The sequence below is a fragment of the Melopsittacus undulatus genome, chromosome 4 (assembly GCF_012275295.1).
Source record: "Melopsittacus undulatus isolate bMelUnd1 chromosome 4, bMelUnd1.mat.Z, whole genome shotgun sequence".
NCBI lineage: Eukaryota > Metazoa > Chordata > Aves > Psittaciformes > Psittaculidae > Melopsittacus > Melopsittacus undulatus.
Window position 1 is genome coordinate 95,134,251 of NC_047530.1, and position 17,333 is coordinate 95,151,583.

Genomic DNA, 17,333 nt, shown 5'->3' on the forward strand with positions numbered 1-17,333 from the left:
ACTGCAAGCATTCAAAAAAATCAGGACATCAAAGAACTTTACTTTTTTTAGTCTCCAATTTCCTTTCATAATTACAAATGTTTCCCCAAAAATCATAAAGAGAAGCTGCTTTAAAAAAAATTAAAAAATAAAACTTGATATGGGGAAAAACTGAAAGGCTAAAAGGCTAAAGTCCCACTGATCTCAATGTTGCTTGTACAAGTAGTCTTAAGTTTAAGACCCAGACAACAGTAAGTCAAAGCTTCCAAAACTCTTAGTAGAGAGAAAGTACTTCCCTCCCAGTCTTTTTCAAGAAGCATAAGTTCCCATATTCTTCAAGATCCTCTTTTCTAACCAGACATCTGGGTTCTGCTATGATCTGGGGTCACCATAACCTATTCAACAAACCTATAGCTGAGTGTCTGACAAGAACTTGACTTTTCAAAAAGAAAAGCATATAGAAGAGATTGAAAAAGAGTCTTGTAACTAGATTCTTCATCCTTTTTGAGTTCCTTTAGACCTTCAATAATATACTCAAAGACGCAACTGAAGTTAAGAGAAATAAGAAAGGTAATAAGCTGTCATACATGCCAAAGGAAGAAAGCCAATTCCTGATAGCCTGCTTGCTATAGATATTTTTCTCAGGTAAAAATATATTCAGTACAATATTCCTAGAATATCCCCACTTTGTTTATGATAAGAAAATAAGGCTAAGTACTGAAAGGCAGGGTCTTTCCTCCAAAGTGCAACGGGAAGAATACAAGATTGTTGACCCCTGAAGTGGTTCACAAAAGGAAAAATACCCCTCACCCCTTTCAACACTGCAGTTTGAAATGAAAACTGGAAGGAACAAATGTGTGAGTCTCTCCTTCTGTGGTTTAAAGGGCCCTGGTGGAAGACCATGAGTGTCCCACACCTGCCAGTGGGAAACACCTGCATCCAGAATATGGTGCTGGCTGGAGGGAGAAGCAGCAACCTGGCCTGGGAGTAAAGAAGTATGCAAGACACATAGTCAGCTTACTGAGTGAGCATAGAGCACCATCCACCTGTCTCCACAGCTCCTAGAGAAGAAATAAAAGGATTAAGAGGACCAGAGGCATCAGTGAATTCACAGATATCAGGCATGCATGAGCTTCCTCTGAATGGGCTGGCCTTACCAGCTATACTGCACTGAATACTAAAGCAAAAACCAGAAGAAAATTACTGCTTCCTTAAGCATTTTATTTAAGGGTAGAAAGAGTCTTCAAGTTTAGTTCTCCTTCCAATGTTCTGAAAGGGAAGTGAGAAAGAAGTATCACTATAACACAGTTAGGAACATAGAAGACTTCCATCTATTGCTGTAAGTTGTGTAACATAACTGTAAGCGAAAACAGCAATAAACCACAGTAGACCAAATATATCTCAAATGAGAACAGGAATGTAAAAAGATGGCGCAAGAAGAACTCCACATTTGAGTTTGTATCACCAAACTTTCTTTGGTGGTAGCAGTGCATTGTCCTTTTGGACTTAGTCATTGCCTGATGATTTTAGGGTATTCAGTAGCTGTCTTTATACCTTTTTATTGATTTTAGATCTGCGAGCACTGGCAGATATGCTGTTAAATACTGACAGAAGGAAATAATTTGTGATCAGGAGATTTCATTTTAAAATGTTATCAAACAATTCTGAACAACATAGCCAGAAATTACAGAACCACATACTATGTAGCACAGGCAATACATTATTCACTGTTATAAAAAAACAATATTTATTATTTTTTCTCAATACTAAAGTTGCTCACACTTCAGTTTAATGATAATAAAAATAATACAGATTGATAATTATCAGGGGTATTTTCACAATATTAAATTCAAAATCATACAGGGAATAAATGTTTAAAACTGGGGGAGAGGAAATCAATACTGCATACATCCCAACAGGCTGCCTTAACCACAAGATTACCCTACCTATCTTGTCTTAATAGATAATAGTTACTATTTTAAGCTCTACATTGTACTGTTTTCTGCAGATACTAGTAAAATGGTGATCTGCGATCTAAGCCAGTATTTTGACAGAGCTCCTTAACATTCATATGTAGACAGCTCCATCTTGTGGGAGCAGTAACAAATTAATCCTCTTCATCACACCAGTGAAAAAAATCCTGAAACAGAGCTGCTTAAAGAAATAAATCATCACACTATGTAAAATAAATTCACACTTTGTATCACAACTCTGATATAGATCAGAAGTAAGATGATAAATTAAACAAGTTTGCCAACGTCCTTAAAGGCCAGTGCTTTAGGTCACACTGCTTTCTGAAGCCTCTGAAACAGCATGCCTTAAGGCACAGCCTCTTAAGTGTACTCAAGAGAGCCATGCCATCTCAGGCCAAAGACAGAAATTGGGCTTTTTCTCAAAACAGCAAACACAAGTGAGGTGATGCATGCCTGATTTACTTATTATAGAACATCACACATAGTACACTACAATTTATTTCTGATGCTGAAGCTTATTTTCCAGCTATACATTTCAAAGCTTACCTATACTAAATATTTTGTTTGTTTACTAAATAAGGGAAATTGCTAGCTTTGAATAATTATCTGAAGGTGTACATTTCAACAGATCATGGCACTGCAAGCAATGCTGCTAGCAATTCCACATTTTTCAGTATTAAACTATCAGGGAAAAAAATCATCATACTGCAGTATCTTGGAGAGAGACACAGAATCCTGAAAGCATCCTCTAACTCTTATAAATTACAAGACAAAAATAACAAAACTTTACAACGCACAAACACACACACAGAGGATTCTGTTGAGAAGAGAGTGAGGAAGTGATAACCCTTCCAGACACATTTCTTCAGGAGATGAGTATTACATGCATTTATATATACATTTACCATAAAAGTCTGTCTCACTTTAAGTTGCTTCACATACATCAGTGGGAAGTGTCATAGAAAGAGGCAAACATGCCTAGGCTATCAAGAGAATTTTTACATGTGTAATATATAGTTCTTTCAATTTCTGTTTATATTCATACACCTCTGAAGGTAGAACCCCAAGGATCCTCTTCAGCTTTATGGGTTCCTAAAGTAGATGCTGGTGATCTGAAATACGGAACAAACCGGAGCTGAGCCAAACTGAAAGACATAAACAGATTGCTTTCAACCTGTGATCTATCTATAGAGGAACTTATAGACAACTAGTTGTTGATTTACTCCATGAAAATTTGAAGAGCAAGCTTTTTCTCAGTATGAGTCTTCAAACTGGAAGAAAATAAAGATGACGTTGGAGACAGAAATTTGTATTTGGTTTTGGCAATTAAATAAAATAAAACAACAAAACAAACAAACAAAACAATCTCAAGCATAATATACCACTTTAATTTTCAGTCTGGAATGAGAGAACATTAACTTGAGTGACTAGTTAGACATCACCACTGTGTATCAGTGACAGGGCAGGTACTATTTTCATTCCTAATTGATGTGGCAAGCAGGGCACCCATGAATAGCACAAGCAGAGCTGAAGGATTTTTCTGGTAATGTGTAGCAGGTTACTTATCTACATTTCCCAGGACTCTGTATATATAGAGAGAGACTTTTTTTTTTCTGACTCAGCCCAACAACTGGACAATATGAGTCATATTAATATCAGCCTAGGTAAACACAAGATAGTGAAGAAAGCACTCAAAAGAGGAAAAATAATTAACTGGAAATAGTCAGAAACAGCTTAACCTAAAGGAGAAAGATGTCTCAGTCACTGGTTCAATTTTATTGCAACAGGGATATTTTCACCTTGATCTTTTCTTACCATCTGGGCTGAAGGGAGAAAGACAAGCATAAACAGATCTCAATTCAGGTTTCAATAAAAAATGAGAGAATTTTCAGATATGTAGCCATTTTCCAATTTAAAATAGAACAAATTTACTTTAATACCATAAAGAGCCTCCTTAAAATTTTTATTTTCAAAACTGAAACACAATATGAAAAATACGTATTTCATAGGTTTGACTGACAATTCTCGTGTTCACATGCAAAAATCTACTGAAGCACCAGAGGGCACCATTCTACGCACAAAAATGCAAGCCGCTGAGTAAGTAAAAAGGCTCATCTCCAGAGAACTAAAATTCAGCCAAGAATGGTAAAATTTAACTTGCCATCAATTCCACCCGACCCTTCAAGAACTAATAATACTATTCATAACTAAAAAAATAATATTCCTCAAATCATCTGCTCCAGGGTGTAATGACAGCTTCATACATACATATCATTAAATGCCTGCATGCAAATTGAATTAAAAGATGATCAGCATTTCCCTAGGAGGAGGGAGGGGGGAAACGTTACAAGGAAAAAAAAAAAAAAAAAAAAAAAAGAAAAATCATGAGTCCAGAAATCAATTTACTACATTGACCAGAGCACTGGAAAGGTAAGCAAAGGAAGGGCATATAGACTAGTAAGTGTAAAAGGAAAGGAGCCTAAAAATATTTTGAGAGTTCAGCAAATACCCCAGTAGAAAACTAGAATAATCAGAAACCTGAACATAACTTCCACTGTAATCTACTTGGTGGGAGTTTTGCACAAAAAAGTGAATTGCAAGACAAATCAGATTAAGAACTAAAGAAATTTTGTCCCTTTTATCTATGGCAGTAGCTGTAATTTTGAATGGTAAGCAAAACTGCTTAGGTACTCAGGCTTCAGACAAAAATTAACTTGAAGAGTTTATTTTATTACAAATAAAAGCTGCATATTTTCATAACAAAATAATGATTCAGAAGATAATATTAATTGGTAGTTGTTGATAAATATCAACCAGAAAACATTACTAAAATGGTCTATTAGATAAAGAAAAAGAATAGCATATAACAAAGCCCTTCTGGGTTCTAAAAAACCTATTAGTTGATGAAAATTTTGGGCTTTGGTTTTTGTTTTTTTTTAGTGTGTGTTCGGTTTTTCAAACGGGCAATGATTTGACTTTTCACTGCAATACATATTTAGGAGAAACATCTCTGAACTTACAGAGCATTACTGTAAATTTTTAGAATTAACAACTCTCTTCTTAGTAATAATTCATAAGAAGTTCTACAGCAGCAAAGATTTTAAAACAGCTCAGCTATTTAAAAAATACAAAAAAAAAGTCAGAAAACAAAGAAAAAATACTGATCTCTTTACAGGACAAAGCAGCTCCTCACAAATGACTTGTTACCTTTCACCATTTTCACATGCCCCCTGTGTTGTCCCATTTCTAGGACGAATTGCACGTTCCCCACCCCTGCCTACATTGCCACAAAGTCTTTCATTTCCTCATTACACAAGACATATGAAGCAATTAAAAATTGTATACACACATTCCTTTCAGAGTACTGATAACCACTTAGTAAGTGCCAATCAGCTACATCTCCATGAATGCTGTGGTGATGATGGGAATTGCACATACCTGGCACAATAGTGGCACAAGTTTGATATGGAAGAAGTTTGATATGCCTGACCATGCAGTTTATGAACTACAAAGAACGCAAGAGAAAAAGACTTATTTATAGAGCTTCAGATTTAGAATTGAGAGGGAAAAGATAATTTTTAATTGATAATATTGATCCAAGTCACAAAACAAACAAACAAAAAACAACAAAAAAACCCACCAATGTGGACATACAATTTTTATTCCATTTTTCAAAGTAATACTTAAAACAAAGTGCATATAAATAAATCAACTCTCAAACGAAGAAATTACTTGTGGAAAATCATGTTTTTAGAATTAATATCTTGCTATCAAAACCAATTTTGTACTGAGGCTAGAGATGCTCTCAATTAGCTCCCGTAAACACATCGCAAGAAGTGGCCCAGTAGATGTCTGTCCTCTCCCTCCATTTCTCATCTGATAAAAAAAAAAAAACAACAAACAAACAAAAAAAAAACAACCAAAAAACACAGTTATGAAATAAAATAATATTTACAATTCAAATTTGCATAACAAGTTCAGTGGGATCAATGCAATCTAACAACATTGACCATGCAAATTAAGATTCTGCCCAATAAAACAGACCTGTCATTGTGACTATAACCATGGCATCCCTAACCACAATACTGTATCACAAACTCCATTTAAGCTGCAGTTTCACAGGAAACACTGCAGAAACTTCCTTTGTCCTACAATATACAAAGATATTTTTTGTTTACACAAACTCCAAACTTTGTAGGGATTTTTCCATGGAGTAATTTCATATAGGTTGCTGCATACACCCAAAAAGGCTTTATAAAATATTGTCCAGGTGTTTCCTGCAATTCAACTGGAGTTATGGTAATAAGCACATTTCTTAAAACCTAAGCAGCTTTTCTATGCCAGGCACTACCTAGGGTCCAGTTCTGCCGTCCTTTTTCACAGTTACACCTCACTGCTGTATTTAAAAGATCACATTACCTGTCAGAACAATGCAGAAGTCAACTGTAGGCCTAATCTGAAAAAAAAATTTATTAATCTTCATTTAGTTGTTATGCTTTGCTTGCCTGGTTTTCCTGGATGTGCAATTTCTGTGAATTGTTCTCACTAATAGTATCCTGCTTCTATGAGCAGGAAAGGGCCGAGTACAGTTTGTTAGTTAACATTACTTCCTATAAGCAGGGTCCATATTCTGTAGCAGCAGCACTACAGCAGTCATTGTTCATGCTGGATAAGCAATGGATCACGCTGATGGCTGTTAATGGACATCCTCTGCAGCGAAACATGAACTGATAATCAGTAAACCCAGATTTGCAATAGACTTCCTCCTTCCTGTTTTTACATTGCTGACCAAGGAGATGCCTCTTCCTGCTAAGCCTTTGTGCGACTTACTGATGTATGAAGCAAGAAACTGAAAAACAAGTGCTGCAGCACTAATATTTTTTTCTTTTCTAATTTTGTGTTGTAATAGCAGATAAAAAAGACAGCAAAGAAAGCACCAGCTTCACTCACTGTGGTACTAGCTATCACCACATAATAAACTTTCAAGTTTGGCCAGCTGTTTCATATACCTAAATGGGTACAGTGGACATAGTTGGAACCTATATTATTTCATATAAAATATGTTAAGAAACTGAAGTCTTATATATATATTCTTATCTTATTCTTATATATATATATTATTCTTATCTTCCCTTTGTATTTCCACAGACTGAAATATAAATTGTTCCATTTTAGAAGCAATGGATTCATCCATGAAATTGTGAGCTTCTAAGTTCTTTTAAAAGAACTGATCAGATTTCCATTACCCATGTCCCAGAAATAAGTAGCCATCTTTTACAACTTACACATAACCTGTCTTCTTTATCTGGGGCACTTTAGACATACTCTTCCAGATAAATATGTACCAAATATTTCAGTAGAACCTTCACAAGACACAAAATAGAACAGAATATTTAATGTCACAAATGTCTAGGTCTTATTTCAATAGGCTTTGAATACCAGCACTACACAGATGTAAAGATAGGTAATTTTAGAAATCAAGAAGTTCAAGATTAAATAAAATATCCAATAATTAAAGTTTTGAAACCAGTTGGATTGAGAACATATTCCATTCAATACAGATCAAACCGGATAATTCTTTGATGTGTCACACTTCTCTGCAAACATACAACCAAAGTATATATTTTACAATATTCTTTATTAATAATTTTTGTTAACTCTATGAGCTCACATAGACAATACACAGAAAATCTTCATGTCTTTCCCTCATGCAAATTAACAGCCTGTACTATATATTCTTTGCATATGCACATCTCCAAGGATCACTAAAGAAAATGAAAGATGACTTTTGGAAAAAAAAAAAATGTCTAGTTTTAACTTAAAAGCCCAACTGAAACTAACAGTGTTTCTCTGTTGGGAAACAAATAACAGTGTTGAAGTAACTGACTTCAACTGCTCTTTGTTACCTTTCTCCATTCCTTTACCTGCTTGATAAACAGACTAAGCAGCAGAAACTCTGTTCATGCCTTAAGGAAAGGGGACACGGCAGCATAACATAGAAAGTCCACATTTCAAGGGGAGGTAGCACACATTAGCTACTTTGTTACAGTTTCCTAAACTTACGAAACAAAACAGTATAAATATATTGTGTGAAACAGTATCAACTATGTTACTTTTTTTGTTGAAATTAACTAAAAACAAAACTCGGAAGAAAAAGTTGCCTTGCTGAAGGTCACTCTACACATAAGGAAGTGTGAAAACTGTGAAAGTCCCAGTGAGAGCTGCTAGCAACAGAAATATCTGAATGCCTGTAATAGAAATGAGAGTAGTGTATTAAAATTGAAGTAGATGATACTTGAAACTTTAAACACTTCTTTTTAAAGCCGAAATGTCTTAAAAGTATCTCCCTAGGTACACATTACAGTATATGCATTATTAATTTTGTATTACTCTGATTCATGGGAGAATTGCAAGTTACACTTACTGCAGTTTGGAAGCAAATTACCTTCTCTGAGACATAGTGAAAATCCCATTCATAGTATTAGAGCTGAACACCTTTCTCATGCTATAAAAAAATCCCAGCACTCTCTGCAGGTTCCTAGTTAAGTTTTCAAAGGCATATTTTAGGTCCTTGTTGTCAAGCCCCAAGTCTTTCCATAAAGTCTGATGCACTCTAAAACCTGCATATTTCCTTCTTAATACTTCCATAAATGATTAAGTTTGTCACTAGTTTGGTATTACTGGCAAAGGCTGAGGTACAGGAAGGGCTTCAGGCAGGCTCCAGGAGAGATTGTTAACTCCTTCCTGCGCAGGACAGTATGCCAGGCATACAAATAATTGCTCAGTAAACATGTACAAAATGAGGGAGAGGTGCATTGCTGAGCATACTCAAAGCTGAACATCAAAATGAACATGATGGCATTGTTATACCCAGATCTGTGGAGGCAGGGATTAGGTCTGGACACTTCAACCATCACCAGACAGACTGGCAACAGCTAGATTTTACAACTAGCCATTGCAAGTCCTTCAGTAAGATAAAATCTAATGTGATTGCTTGATGCTGATGTAAAGCTAGGTTGACGGTTTTGAGCGAGCTAGTACTTAATTGTTTACTACAACCCATATACTTAGAAATAGTTTCCTATTTGTGAACCCATTCCTGGCATTATCTTAGAAGCATTATTTAAGAAATATCAATCCTCATAGATTTTTATGAGCCCATTTTAGTAGTATAATACATAAAATGCAAGATGGTATAACTTGTTCAACTGGAGTTCCTGCAATTTCAGCCTTGTACATGCAACACTCTAGCACTTACAAGTCAAAACCAGCCTTATATTGAATTATGCTAAGGCTTCTCGGGTAGACAGCTGTATTGAGGAAATCGCAAAGTCTCACAGCAATGGTTCAGCACAGAAAGCTAGAGTACAGTGTATGCTGTTGGCTTCCTCCAGAAAAAGCCTACAAGAAAGCAAGTACCCATGTGATTGGCACTTGTGAAGGATGTAAAATTACACATTTCCTATGCATATGGCACGTCCGAAATCTGGGTCAACAGGCACTATATAAAATAGACTTGAGGAATAAGTCAATGAAGAAATGACATGAATAACAATTTTTTTTTCCTAAATTTAATGGATGTAACAGTGAACAAGCCATTCATATGATAAATAATACAAACTGAATGAACCTCCTGTAAAGCACACTATTCTGGATCTCTTGGCAGGTGATCCGTATTTTAAAAGCTTTAATGTATTCTGAAACATGCTTCCTAAACACAGGAACAATTTCAAACTCTTTGGTAATACTTGTGAAATTGGAGAGAGCCATTTCAGAAGTATTATTTGTGTAAGTTACCAGTTAGGTTAAAGCTTCATTTGGCAGTTGCCCATTTGGAAAACATCACAAGAACTGAGTCAGAAGCTGATGAATGAACACTTAGAAAGATCAAGATAACCTGATTTGCAGACATATTTCATTACAAACTTAGTCAGCATTAAAGCTAAGGATTTTTTCTACTACAGAAAAACGCAGTGCAGATATGACTACCCAGAAACAGTTTCAGTCTTTGTGAAAACGTAGAGAGGTACGATGTTGAAACTTGCAGCAATGGAAGTGGATCCTTACCTTCTTCTAAAATATTTTTTGCAACCAACGGCAAATCTGCATGAAATACCAGGTTAGCCTACAGGAAAATCAGAACTGTAGTTCTGCTTCCGAGTATATAAAATGCCAGATTAATCAATCTACAGCACACACTCTTCTTATGCTGTTCTGACCGTATGTAACAGCCTAGCAATGAAAAAAAGTATTGCTCCTTCATAGAAATATACTTGGGGATAGACCCGCTCACACAGGTGCTTCATCTGACTGCTGCCTTCCACCTTAAGTGCTCAGAATGTCATCAAATCCTGCACCAAGTAACAAAACTTGAAACCAACCCTGCAAGCCAAACACCGGTTTTTCAGGATACACTGTTCTCAGCGAGCAGGCTATTCCCCTTACTCTATGGCAACTCAGTTGCAAAATAGTTATAAGCTATTATAATAAACTGATACATAAACATACATCTAAGCATACTCTGTGACCTGACCCAAAAAGATGGCAGCTAACAGACAAGGAATTTCTAGTTACTTTAGGCTACTTTGTAACTTCAATTTTAAAGGGAACCAGGAATTAAACACCTTGCTTTGAAAACTGAGCAGGACTTGAAGACTGACCATTTTAGTTAAGATATAGACTACTGATTTTTCAAACCATAAAAACATCTCATGATATTGTAAAACATTATCATGCTATTTGAAATTGAAATACATAATTAAGCATTTCAATTTTGGTTCAAAGCATTGATTTATGATCTCAGAGTCCTCTTACGTTTACTCTATATTTAAAACAAGGCTAAGCTATAGACAAAAATGGGAACTGCTGGCTCATATTCCAAAACCAAAATAATGCAAACACAGAAAAGAGCCTTTAGACAATCATACCTGACAAGTAAGACCACAGAACAAAAATGAGGGCAACCACATTTTGTCACTGGATAACCACATCACAAATCCCAACAGCCCCATAAGCAAGCGCTCAGAAAAAAAAAAAAAAATATTTCCCAGCCTGCAACTGTCAGGGCTGTACTATTTTCCAATGTACAGAGAAGTCACTCACACTGCATATGCTACTGCTTACTAACTTTCCTACTAAAGGGAGAGAATAACATGACTAAATCAGGCCTGCTAGTAATAATATTGTATTATTTTGATAAAACAAGTTACATTGAGGCTTCAGAGCACCCTGTCATACTCTACAGGGTATCTGAGGCTCTTTATTCACTTGTGTTTGGACAGGCCCCCTCAGTGGATACATGAGTATCTCCAAAATATCAATTACAGCCCCAGCCTGGACAAAGCATTTGAAGATTCAAAGTGTGCCACAATTCAGTAAAAGAACAGAGGTAGACTCTTATTCCACATTTCTCCCTCTGACTTTTCCTAGAAACCTTGATCAGGAAAGGACAAAACAGTCTTTTTTTGATCACTATTTTTACCTTTGTTTCCTCAATTTATTCCTCTAATGATATTTAACTGAAGTGTGCTCCTTACCTTCCTTCAGTTTTTCTGCAACACAAGGGGAAAAGTTCAGGATGGACAGTTATCAGTCACTTCTAACACTTCACCTATACACATCTGAGACTCACAACAAATCTACATCCTACCTCCAAACTCTGTTCAACCTAAATGAAAAAAAAAAAAAAAGCACCATGCAGAAGTGACTTTTGCTTTGCAGCTGGGTGGCTCAGTGCTGCATCTACCAGTGCAACACAGTGCTAGGTCAGTGGAAGGTCACCACAGCATATTGCGGCATCAGACAGAAACACATCAAACCAATGGCACTTGTCAATAAGATTCCTGTAGCCAAAGACAACATGCCAATGAAATGTCTTCAGAGGAGGCCCTCTAATAACTCTGCAGAGAAATTTCGTGGCCAGTACAACTGACAGCAACCTAGAAGATACCAGGCAATAGCCTGGTGATGGCAGATTTCAGGAGCAGAGGAACAGAGAAGTTGCTTAAAAGCATTTTTACACTGACTTTCAAGGAGCATCTTCTGAGCTGTAATTGTGAGACAAAGCCATGGAGTACATCCCACTTACAGACAGGTCAACAGACAAGGCATGTTCTTATCAACTCCACCTTAGCTACAAAATTGGCATTATCAGTTCCCCCATAATTTTTAAATTTGATTTTACTTTTGTACTAGTTGCTTAGTCAATTAAGGGTGGGCATGGAGGTACTCCTCTGACAGGCTGTGAGTGGGGATGACAAAACACTGGAGATTCAGTGATGTGAACCATCCACTTATGCAATATATTACCAAGCTACTGTTTGAGAGTTAAATATTTTGGGGGATTTTTTAAGAACACTGAAATATTACACATTATCACAACTTCGAAGAGACTTGTAAGCCTAGTACATCAGGACACTGGCAGAAAAACATCTACCCTGTTCAGCTGCACTTCAACCTATTTTGATCGACATAAAACTAACTGACCACCATATAAAGACAACTATTTTCTACTAAATAGAATTTATCTTACTAATTACTGGCATGTCCAACAGAGTATTCAAGAAGTGTTAAGACACTCTTAAAAACTGACTCTTAAAATGTTGTTCATATGTATTTATACAGAGTTCAGTGAGAGTCTGAAAGTTGCTGGGTTTGGTTTCTTTTTCTGAAGAGTGATATGGGAATTGCCTTTCTTTCTTTTTGTCCTTTTCCTTTACAAAGATTAGAAACGCGTTGACAACTCTCCCTGCTTTTGCAAAGCCCAACAGTATGTATATGACATGAATTATAAGATATTAACACGTTATATAAGAAGGTGAGAGTGACAAGCCTTTAACAGGTGCTGTCATTTATCTCATTTAGTTGGCCATTAAAGCTAGAAGGATGTTGATAAAAGTTTCACAGAGTCTGTTGAAAAAAAATATATACGCAGTCTGCCTATTTAATGAAAGGTATGTTATACGGCTAATTTAAGGCTCATTTATGACATAGTATGTGCCACTAAATTTAGAGATGCAAGTTAAATACCAGCAATTTTAAATCAATAACCTCATCTACTTAAATTTCAAAAAGAAAATTAATTTATTCAAATACAATATAAATCAATTTAATCAAACTCAATCTCTTCATTTCATATTTCTGGAGAAGCAGAGCAATCTTTAGGAGCTAAATTGTTCTGCTAAATAGTGAATAACCCCAACTGTACTAGCTGTACCTTGATTCCTCCTATAAAGGACCTGTGTTTCACATTCCTATACATGGGTGGATCTCAGCACTAGGGTATCACCTGCAGGATCAGTCTGTATATTGTTCCTTATCTATAAATTTTACACAAAACATTACATGTTAATGTATGCTACCATTTTTTACATCATACACACAAGTACTGCCACTCTTCTAGCAGGGTAGGAAACAACACCCCAGCAGACACAGCTATACCAAACTAGCAAACAAAACACTGCAGAAAAACATGAACAGAAGTATGTTTCCATGGAATCTGCATACAGCCCACAAAAAAATTACACTTCCTATGTGAAGAATTAATGCACTAGGAAGATATTCAGATCTTGATGTGAACAATTAAGGATAACTTAGATCTTGTATATCCTATGATCTTCAGCATTTAGTCTTACCTCACACTACTTATCCAAACCATTCACCTCATCCCCTTTTTTCCTGCTATTTGAGTAGGAATATGGGTACTTCACCTCGTGTCATGACGCTATAAACATTCTCCAAGCATCACAGACCATGATGCTATAAACATTCTCCAATCATTACAGATCGTACATTACAAAAACATTCAATTTCACATAGTGAAATTAATGAAATTTCAGTCATTACACGAGATAACTGGCATCAATAGCTTCTGCAACTGGAAACAGATGGATCACTTTACGTTGCAGCCTTATGCAACTGCACGTGGAATTGCTCAACTCATTCCCTTGATTTATGTTGTTTAGCGAGCAAAACCTAGATCTTGTGCAGAAAATAATGTTCCATTTTATGTTCACACTTTTGTTCATTGAAATAGATCTCATGATTAGATGTGGGATTTTACACTCTTCAGTTTCACACAGCAACTCACAAATTTTAACAGGCATAGCTGATCAGACAGCTACAGTTTTGATTTTAAACATTGCTGTTCTTAGTAGCAGCATATTTCTGTGAGGTTGGCTGGACTTCTTTTAAAGACTCGGCAGATGTAACCATTATTTAGCCTAGGGCTTTTTATTTGTGTATGAACATTAGAGGTTAAATCAGGCTACCATAGCACTTCTTTTCTAAAGATTCTGAAAGTCAGTGATGCAAAACTCCCCATCTAAAAAGTCAGCAAGATAACAAGATAGGCAAGACAGACGAGATACAAATAGAAAAAGAAAACACAGGAACATGCAAAAAATAAAGAAATTAAATGTCCATATTTATAAAAACTTAAGACATATTTTAAATTCTTAATATGAATAAGAGAGTCATATTGTCCCTTTCCTCTGGTTCCCAAATACGCCACCTTCTACTGTGCAGGCTGATTCTCTGCATGTCCTTTACATAAGTTCCTCTGGTATAAGCTCTATACTGGAGATGGTAGCAAAACTTCAATTATATTTAATATTTTCTTGTTAATTTTTGTTTGTTTGTTTTGGTGTGCTTTTTTTGCAGGCATCAGCTCCGACCTGCCTGGGCTTGTTAGCTGAGACATGGCTAAACTGCCTCCAGGGACAGCTCAAGTCTGAAAGCATGTCAGATACTTTCTCTCAACCAAAGCTCACAAACTCTCACAGGTTTCTCTTTCACTCCTTGTGATGCTTGGCTTTGGCACCTGCACATTGTATTCCCATACTGGCTGTGTTTAAGGGACTGTAAGGGAAGATGAGAGCACAGTTTGCTCTGAGCTGACCTCCAAGACCCCACATGCAGCCCCTGTGTGATGTCTGGGCCTGGCCACCCTATCGTACACCTCCATTTGGGCTCCTTGAGGACTGCTTAGCCCCAGCTTTGCACAATGCCCAGGCTGCCACCTCCTACACAGCCTTGGTGCTGAGTGCCCACTACAGACACAGCACAAAATCATTCTTTACAAAGTGCAAAATGCACCATTTCATGAGCAACATACATTTCCAACAGTTCTCAACAGCAGGTTCTCCATCCATGTACCCTATGTTCATCCTTTCTCAGCTCTGTCCATGCTCTCCAGTGAGTACCAAGGAGTGCATTCAGGGAAAGCCAGCAGCGCCTTGCAGCGTGCTGCCACACAAACCACCTTTCCAGCTCCCTGAGCACAGGCTCTCAATGTCTTCCCAAAGAGATAATGTGCAAATTCACAGTTCTCCCACCCAGTCTGGCTAGCATCCGTGCTTTTGACACCTCCCAGAGGTGTCTAATCAGGGAAGCATCAGCACAGCTCCAGAATTCCAGGATGATGATCCCCTTTCCCTCTGCACCTTTTCCACACCCCAATTCACTCCCTCCAGGCCCTGCCCTTCTCTCCACGGCTTACACTGAAGGACATTGACACATTTTTCTCCAACAAGAAAGACTAAGCAGTATGTAGAATTAGATGGGAAAAAAAAAAGAAAGAAAGAAAAGAAACATTAAAGTAATGGCATTTCAGAAATGCTCTGAACACTGTCACATTCCCAGAAGCAATCTGGCCGGGGCTGGGGTTTCAGACTGCATTAGAAAGGCTGTATGCAGAGCAGCCCTGCTGTTACTGATGCAAACACTCGCCCACAACACGGTTTCGGTCCCGTTCTCAGCCTAGACCCGGAGGTACCGGAACACCTGAGGGAGACGCCCCGTGTTCAAGCGCAGGGCAAGAGCTCTCCCGGAGAGCCCGGCACCAGGTTACGGCGGGGCCCAGCCCCAGTGCCCCGTTCCGAAGCCCCACTCGGGCCCCCAGCGCCCATCCCGCCGGAAGCCGGGCAGCGCCCCGCTTCCCTGGCAGACAATGACAGAGAGAGACCGGCCCGGGGCTGAGGCACGGCTGCAGCCTCTTCCTGGCCGTCTTTCCGTGTCAGCGTCGCCGGCCCGCCGGTGACAGGCAGCCGCACCGCACCGCGGTGGCCCCTTCTCCCTCTACCACCCGAGGACCCGGGACGGGAGACGACGGTCGAGCTTCCGCGGAGCACTCCCGTGAGCTGCGCATCCCCTCCGGGGCAGCTCCCGCCGGAGGCGCTACAGGCGGCCCCGCGGTGTCTCTGGGGAGGAGCTGTCAGACAGCGCGGCCGGGCCTCGCCGGGCCGGGCCGGGGCTCCCCGGGCGGTCGGTCAGGCAGGACGGGTAGGAGAACCCTCGCCCGCCGTCAGTGCCGCGGCTCCCGCAGCCCCTCACCTCAGGGTGGGTCCCACGCAGGCTGTGTCAGTGCTCTCGATCTCCTGCAGGATCCGATCATGCTCGGGCAGACTCTCCGCCATCTTGGATGGGAGGGACCCGGCGGCCGCGCCGCTGCGGGAAGCGGCGGGGAGGGACCGAGGGCGGAGGCGACCGCGGAACCGGGCGGGGGGCAGCAGGAGCTGCAGGGGAGGTGGCTCGGGCGGGGGTGAGAAGGGAGGGGAAGCAGCGGGCAAGGAGGAGCAGGTCGTACAGAGCCTCGACGACCAGTTCGCCCCAGCTCGCCGGTGTCCCGCGGCTCTTGTCAGAGTGAGAGCTGAGCCGGGGGCCCGGCAGAGCTCCTCCGTCCCTGGAGCATCTCTGGGCCTTACTGTCTTGTGAAGACCGCGGGCAGCTACCCCTGCCTGAAGCCACCCGCGGTGTCTCACTGAGAGCCCTGTGACAGAAGGGAGATACCGAAAATCCGACCTCCCTGCCTCCCTCCCTCCTGTGCTGCGGACGGACCAGATGCCCTTCCCGTACCGCGCTGCAGAGACGCCTTGAAGGCTTTTAGGGCCAAACCCGGCCTTTTCCTTTGGGCTAGTTCTGGTTTGTTTCTTGGGGTAGGTTGTTTGTTTTTCACTTTGTTTTGTTTTGCTTTTAGCTGCTCCTGCTCTCTTCCACTGGGGCCGCGCCAGTCACCGGCCCCTGCCGCGGAAGCAATAGAAATTTGAGGTCAAACTAGACCAGCCAAAAAGTGCACCTTTTTGTTCATCGGCTTGCTGTATTTCATTAGAAACTGGCATATTTTTCCCTAGTGTCCTCAAGTGTATGTGCAGCAAAGCTTCGTTTTTCAATGAAGGAGGAGTAGCCCATTTTCTATTTAAATTATACACTTTGTGGTTTGTGGCCAAAGACGAGCTAGTCCTTGGGTTTTGCATGCTCAGGAGACAGGATACACCTGCTTTCTGGGCAAAGTTATCTGCATACAAGTGGGAAGCCAGCAAAAAGAAATAGGCCTGAAGTGCAAAACTTCAGGGTGATATGTGGCTACTTTTCCAGTGAGGAACT

At 39.3% G+C, this 17,333-nt stretch overlaps 1 protein-coding gene across 1 annotated transcript in view; it reads right to left on the reverse strand.

The window, feature by feature from the left end:
* Positions 1 to 16,380, reverse strand: part of EXOC6 (exocyst complex component 6) — a 90,392-nt gene extending 74,012 nt beyond the window's left edge. Inside the window, exon 1 of the mRNA XM_034061380.1 lies at positions 16,284 to 16,380. Coding sequence (XP_033917271.1) covers positions 16,284 to 16,366 — 83 coding nt within the window. The 5' untranslated portion in view covers positions 16,367 to 16,380. The remainder of the gene's footprint in view (positions 1 to 16,283) is intronic.
* Between the last annotated feature and the right edge of the window lie 953 nt (positions 16,381 to 17,333).